We start from the raw sequence: 7,500 nt of genomic DNA on the forward strand, positions 1-7,500 counted from the left end.
AATTTGCTGAACTGTTGGAGAGTAGTGAGAAGGGGGTTGGTTCTATATACAGACAGACAGACAAACACAAATCAGTTGCTTCGGAAGCAAAAATTAAGAAAATATAAAGGAAATGCTAAGAAATTCCATAAGCTCTAAATTACTATGGCATTTTATTACAATGGGAATCTACATTAAATAATGGAATATTCATCCTTGTATGAAGGAGAAGATTTATTTTGATGATTATAAATCAGACTGATTCAGATTTCATTGACTGATGAATTTTGAATGAAATCTTGTCAATGATTATATGGTGTGACAGCTATTTTTAAAATCATATTAGTGCTCATATCAATGATATACACACACACACATATATATATATATATATATATATATATATATATATATATATATATATATATATATATGTATATATATATATATAAATGTATATGTATATATACATATATATACATACATACATACATACATACATATATATATATATATATATATATATATATATATATATATATATATATATATATATATATATATATATAAAGGCTGTTAAGAGAGTATCAAATCCTTAAAGGTCCTTAGACAATCAAGCATATATAGTCTTATTAACTGTCAAATGTAAAATCAAATTAGACGGGAATGAGATTTTAGACTGAAATGACATCCACTGTCCAAACATTAAATCCCATTAGACAGGACTGATCTTTTAGACTGAAATTGAAATTAAGAGACAGTCATTAGCCCCTTCTTCCCCTCTCTCATTCTCATCCCAAAAGGAGGAAAAAAATATTTTTGAATCATCTTGGCTCCCACATCTTCCCTACATGTGCCTCGATTGATTCAGGGATCCCATTCCAGACTGAGTGGCTCCTTTATTCTGGCCCATCTGGAGACCGATCTGCCCGTCCCTCAGCATCCTCTGTTGGTCCTCGTCCCATTCTCTCTTGTTCTCGTCCGACATCTTGGGGCCCAGAGTTGGTCCAGTGTATTCCGGGTGCTTCTGGGTCTGGAAGTGTGTAAAGAACGGAGTGAGACTGTTGTTATTCATGCTGCAAATATGTTCACGCACACTGTTAAAAATTTGCATAAAAAAAGGCTTATGTCTGGCAACATTTATTCCAGGATTTTTACCGTATTAAAAACCGATATATTGACCTAAAGTTGTGATATGACCGTCACCAACCCGTAAAAGATAATAACAAAGTAAGGTAAAATTATGGTTGCCTTTATTTTACTGGAATACGGTTGAGAACAGAATATTTTTACGGAGAATTTCCGATTAAAATTACGGTTTTTTTCTAACAGTGTGCATATGTAAAGAGCAACATGGATACAAAAGAAAACTAAAGTATAGGATATTCTAACAAGTACGAAAAAGAAATCGACATGTTGCATATCATATATTGAGAATGATAGTTAATAGATGGACATTAATACTAACAGAATGGGTTCCTAGGGATTGTAAAAGAAGCACGAGAAGGAAGAGAAGACGATGCATTGACGAACTAAAAAGTTTGCGAGTGTGGGCTGGAATAGAAAGACTATAAACAGACGGGAGTGGAAGGACATGTCCGAAGCTATTGTCCTACAATGGACTAGTTACTACTGATGATGATGAGGTATATATATATATATATATATATATATATATACTATATATATATATATATATATATATATATATATATATATATATATATATATATATATATATATACATACATACATACCTACATGTGTGTGACCTAAAAAGTCATGCCTCATTTTGATAATAATAATAATAATAATAATAATAATAATAATAATAATAATAATAATAATAATAATAATAATAATAATTTATTATTATTATTATTATTATTATTATTATTATTATTATTATTATTATTTTTATTATGAAAATAATAATTCTACCGTGAATTATTAAAAATTGCTTCAAAAAGAACGAAATATTGTGAATATTGAATGGTTTTATACATACTCTGATATTAAGCCACATGAAATGTTTATATGTGCACATATATAAATATCTTTAAGTAAAGAGGTCTTACTAGAGCCTAATATTTGCTGGAAGGAAATTTTTTAATTCCTTGGAAGTTGCTCTAACGTGATATCAAACATCATTTACTGGAAGATCTAAACTGTACTGCATATTCGTATATCAAGATATTAATCTAAACTCACCGAAATATTATTTTTTAAATAATCAATTAGTAATTTGAACTCGATAATGAGAACTTCCACTTAAGACAATTCTATCCTGTTCGTAATCCTAGGCAGGAAGTTAATAATAATAGCCAGGCCTTCTCCATCATAAGGCTCAATACTACGCAGTACTCTAGAAGTTTTATTCCAGCTATTACCAAGTTGTGGAATGATCTTCCTAATCGGGTAGTTGAATCAGTAGAACTTCAAAAGTTCAAAGTTGGAGCAAATGCTTTTTTGTTGACCAGGCGGACATGAGTCTTTTCATAGTTTATTTATGACATGTTTGTTTTTTATTTTGTTAATAGTTTATATATGACATGTCTGTTTTGACGTTGTTACTTTTTTTTAGAATGATTTATTGTTAATTTGTTCTCTTCATTTATTTATTTCCTTATTTCCTTTCCTCACTAGGCTATTTTTCCCTGTTGGAGCCCCTGGGCTTATAGCATCTTGCTTTTCCAACTAGGGTTGTAGCTTTGATAGTAATAATAATAATAATAATAATAATAATAATAATAATAATAATAATAATAATAATAATAATAATAATAATAATAATAATAATAATAATATAGATAAAAGCAGTCACTTCTCATGAGAGATCTACCTTAATCATTGCAGTCACCTCACCCCATCAAAGAAATATCCCAGCTCCAAATCCTAATCCAGGCTCCAACTCCAAATATAATCAACCCCTCCTTGAGTCTACAGTCACCCTCGTATGATTTCATTCCTCTTTACTCTTAACGTTTTAAAGCATCTTTTTGAGAGACAAAGGAAACAATTTTGTTGATAGAAAGACAGGTATAAATACTGAACAAACACTTCAGGTACTTACGAAGCGTCCTAGGGAGTAGAGACAGAGAACAACTTGAGGGATGTTTCGTCGTTCGTAGAGATCAGCTGTCTGGAAGATCTCTTCGTGGGGTAGACCGTATTTCTTGACTGCCTCCTGGAATCTGGAAAAAGGTTCACTTTTAAAGGCTGTTCTGGAATGATTGAATTGTGCAGCTGTGATAAAATTTAAAGTTTAGAGCAACTTACGTAAGATGTAGTGAAAGAATTTCTTAACAATAATATAAGCATATATTCTTTACATTAAGTATAACTGATTTAATACTTATAACTTGTGGTCAGTAACGCATTCGCATTATTACGTATTAACTTTAAGAGGTATTTTTAATGGATGGACAATGATTTATATAGTTATGTTACAAACAACAGTTCTTTTCAAAAATTATTACTTTTTCTTTAAGAATAAAATGCTGTTATAATATTTCCCTTTAACCTCACCAATTAAATAATAATTTCAAGATATCCTTTGAACTTTGCATGAAACGACAATTTAAGCTGAGATATAATTATATCCATTACTTGTCAATTTCTTTTCACGAAGAGTTACTTTCCCTATTGGATCCTTGATCTCGTAGCATTTTGCTTTTCTAGCAAGAGTTAGAGTTTGGCTTTTATTAATCATCAAAATCCTCATCATCATCATCATAATGGCTTGAAATTTAAAAGCGTCCCTACTGGAACTTCAGAAGTTCAAACTTGGAGCAAATATTTTCATGTTGAAGAGGCTGACATAAGTGTCTCCTCTTAGTTTATATAGGGCAGATCTATTTTAACGTATTTATTGATGTTAAGATATTTTATATTTATTATTCGCTACTTCTCATCTATTGTATTGTTTTCCATATTTCCTTTCCTCATTGGGCTATTTTCCCTGTTGGAGCCCTTGGGCCTATAACATCTTGCTTTTCCAACTAGGGTTGTAGCTTAGCAGGCAATGATAACAATAATAATAACTAATTACCTCTGGATGTTTTCCATGAGCTTGAAGGATCCTCCGGACGTCTGGATTTTCTTGACAGATCCTGGCTGGATCTTGTTAATCAGATTGCAGAGGACGACACCGTCCCTAAAGACGTCCTCAAAGTTGCCCGGGGGCAATTTTTCTCCAAGGACTTCCTCCACCCATGCCATGACCTCAGCCTCGAGTTCCTTGTTGCGGGACTGGAAACGAAAACAGGTCAATGAGATATTATTTTATGCATAAGCCTAAAAGACAGACAATCATATACATACAGTCACCTCCAGGACAGAGGAAATTAAGAAATAGAATGTTAAAGAAGAAAATGAGTTATAATTTACCTCAAAGGAAGTGTTAGGCTTTCCTTTTCTTGAGAGGTGAGAGGTTATAGTAGTTATTCTACATTGGATCCCTCTCACTGGTTACGGCTCCTTTCCCTTTGCCTACCCATATATTGAATAGTCTGGCCTATTCTTTACACTTTGTCCTCTTCCCTCATATACATGACAACACCAAGATTACCAAAAAATTCTTCGCTCAAGGGGTTAAATAATACACTGTAATTGTTCAGCAGCCAGACAGTACTACATTGGATCCTCCTCTCTGGTTACGGTTCATTTTCCCTTTGCCGACATACACACTGAATAGTCTGGCATATTCTTTACATATTCTCCTCTATCCTCATACACCTGACAACACAGATTACCAAACAATTCTTCATCACCCAAGGGGTTACTGCACTGTAATTGTTCAGTGCCACTTTCCTCTTGGTAAGGGTAGAAGAGACTCTTTAGCTATGGTAAGCAGCTCTTCTAGGAGAAGGACACTCCAAAATCAAACCACTGTTCTCTAGTCTTGGGTAGTGTCATAGCCTCTGTACCATGGCCTTTCACTGTCTTGGGTTAGAGTTCTCTTGCTTGAGGGTACACTCGAGCACACTCTCCTATCTTATTTCTCTTCCTCTTGTTTTGTTAAAGTTTTTATAGTTTATATAGGAGATATTTATTGTTGTTACTCTTCTTAGAATATTTTATTTTCCTTTTTTCCTTTCCGCACTGAGCTATTTTCCCTGTTGGAGCCCCTGGGCTTATAGCATACTGCTTTTCCAACTAGGGTTGTAGCTTAGTAAGTAATAATAAGTAATAATAATAATAATAATAATAATAATAAGCTGCTTGAGAGTTTACTCAGTCACACTATTCTATCTGTTTCCTTATTTCCTTTCCTAGCAGGACTATTTTCCCTGTTGAAGTCTTTGGCTTAGAGCATCCTGCTTTTCCAACTAGGGTTGTAGCTTAGCTAGTAATAATAGTAATAAAGAATTCGATACATACTTCCAACTCTTAATAAAAAGTCCTTCCATAGCATATTCTGTGAGATAGGGAAGATTAAATCTTTCTTTAGTAACGCCATCTATTGGCGCTAAAAAAAAATTGATTCATAGGATGACTGAGGATTACATCTTTCCTATCTTCAATGGAAAAGTATATAGAAAGTAAGTTTACAACGCTAAAAATAAGCCTTTAAAACCCTTCAGGACAAAGATTTATATCATTTAATGAAAACTACCTAAAAAAATTTTTAGAAAGGTCATAAAAAGCTAAAGTGAGAAAGTGAAACTACAAACTCTTTTACTTAATAAGAACAGAAATATATGGTATTTCAACAAAATGTTTCGCACCTAAACAGCGTTCTTGCTATGAGAATGGTGACTATTAGGCACAAGCAAACGCACTCAAAGGTACAAGCCTAATCGTACATACATACACACGCACACACATGCATATATATATATATATATATATATATATATATATATATATATATATATATATCTATATATATATATATATATATATATATATACAGTACGCACTTGCATATGTATGATATACACATGTATACAGTACATACATACATATATATGTATATATACAAATACATATACACACTCATATATGTGTGCAAGTGTGTTTTTGTATGTGTAAATAGGATCAATAAACTTTTAAATTCTTCTATGAAAATTGAGTGAACAGATGAATAAATAAATGAATAAGGAAATAGGGGATGTTATTAATTCAATCAATTTCTGACAAATAAATGTTTAGTCAACAGTAATAAAAAAAACACATTCACGTGTATTCAAAGTTAAAAAACCCACCCAAAACGTCACTAAAATTTCATAACTATGTTAATGGCGAAGACTCGTTGAAAAGGGACGGAGAAATGCAAAATAAATATTCGAAATAAAAATAAGAACATTCCCACATCGACGTACGCAAACTTATGCATCCCGGTTTTCATTTGGTTCGTCAAAAAAAGGTTATAAAATTTTTTGGCCATCAGACGGGCTGGGCTGGCAGCGTGTCCGATGTCGCAGAGCGAAAAGTAAACAAACGTTCGATTGCGCTGACGAAACGATTTTGGAATAAACGTTCAATACTTTTAGCTCAAAGATATTAATCTATATCAATGCTTATGTTTATATAGTAATATTTACCATTAGCTAATATCTATTTGAATAATAAATAATTAAAACCAGAATATATAGATATTCGTTTCAATTTATAAAGGCGAAGCCGTTGCCACGAGACACATTGGGACGCAGCCACCTCCACTGAAATGTATAGCTAACATGAGGTCTAATTGCCTCTCTGGCTTTATGATCATGGTACATGCGAATAAATGGAAAGCTCAGTGATGCGGTTCTCCCTTCATGTCAAACACTAAATGGAAATGAATTTTATTTACAAATGCACATGCAGTCTATGTACCGAAATACATTTTATTCGATAGCAATGAATAAAAACGAGGAATTGCACCCAAGACTTGCAAAATTTCCATTACCACTATTTCGTTATATCTATACCTATCTCTCTATCTGTCTAACTGTCTATCTATTTGTCTGTGTTATATATCATGTATTTATCTATATAAAGTATCTATATATCTCTGTAGGGAGATAAATGCATAGAAATACACATGATAGCCTACACATGCTCAAACTGAGCTGTTTTGAGGTCAACATAGATGTATTTGACTGATTAATCAAAATTCAAATTGAGAGAGAGAGAGAGAGAGAGAGAGAGAGAGAGAGAGAGAGAGAGAGAGAGAGAGAGAGAGAGAGAGCGATAACTGGTAAGAAAGAAGGATGAAAAAACACATAATTCCAGCAAATTAAATTGATGATTTGTTACTACGATGAAACCAAGATATACACAGATATTGTTGTATTTTGTTGGGCTTCTCTTCCTAAATTGTAACACTAATACCTTATATATAAAAGTGGTAAATGTTATTAAAATAACGTAAAGGACTGATGGAAATATCCTCATTTCTCTCAGAGAAGGATCTTCTGTGTTCACCTTCCTAAGCTATTCGATTCGGGTCTGGGCAGGACAAAAAGCATAGTTCACTTCTTCCACTCTCCCCTTCATAAAAGCCCCATATTAAAAATGCAAATCATACGCACG

The 7,500-nt window shown here is 32.6% G+C and overlaps 2 protein-coding genes across 2 annotated transcripts in view; one reads left to right on the top strand and one right to left on the bottom strand.

Annotated features, from left to right (window-relative positions):
- Positions 1-7,500, top strand: part of LOC137651283 (muscle-specific protein 20-like) — an 87,217-nt gene that overhangs the window by 45,452 nt on the left and 34,265 nt on the right. The gene's annotated exons all lie outside the window — the stretch shown is intronic.
- Positions 796-7,500, bottom strand: part of LOC137650638 (muscle-specific protein 20) — an 18,926-nt gene continuing 12,221 nt past the window's right edge. Inside the window, exons 2-4 of the mRNA XM_068383825.1 lie at positions 4,031-4,230; positions 3,053-3,173; positions 796-1,012 (exon numbers count right to left, since the gene is read on the bottom strand). Of these exons, the coding sequence (XP_068239926.1) occupies positions 827-1,012; positions 3,053-3,173; positions 4,031-4,230 (507 nt within the window). The 3' untranslated portion in view covers positions 796-826. The remainder of the gene's footprint in view (positions 1,013-3,052; positions 3,174-4,030; positions 4,231-7,500) is intronic.

The sequence above is a fragment of the Palaemon carinicauda genome, chromosome 12 (genome assembly GCF_036898095.1).
Source record: "Palaemon carinicauda isolate YSFRI2023 chromosome 12, ASM3689809v2, whole genome shotgun sequence".
Lineage (NCBI taxonomy): Eukaryota > Metazoa > Arthropoda > Malacostraca > Decapoda > Palaemonidae > Palaemon > Palaemon carinicauda.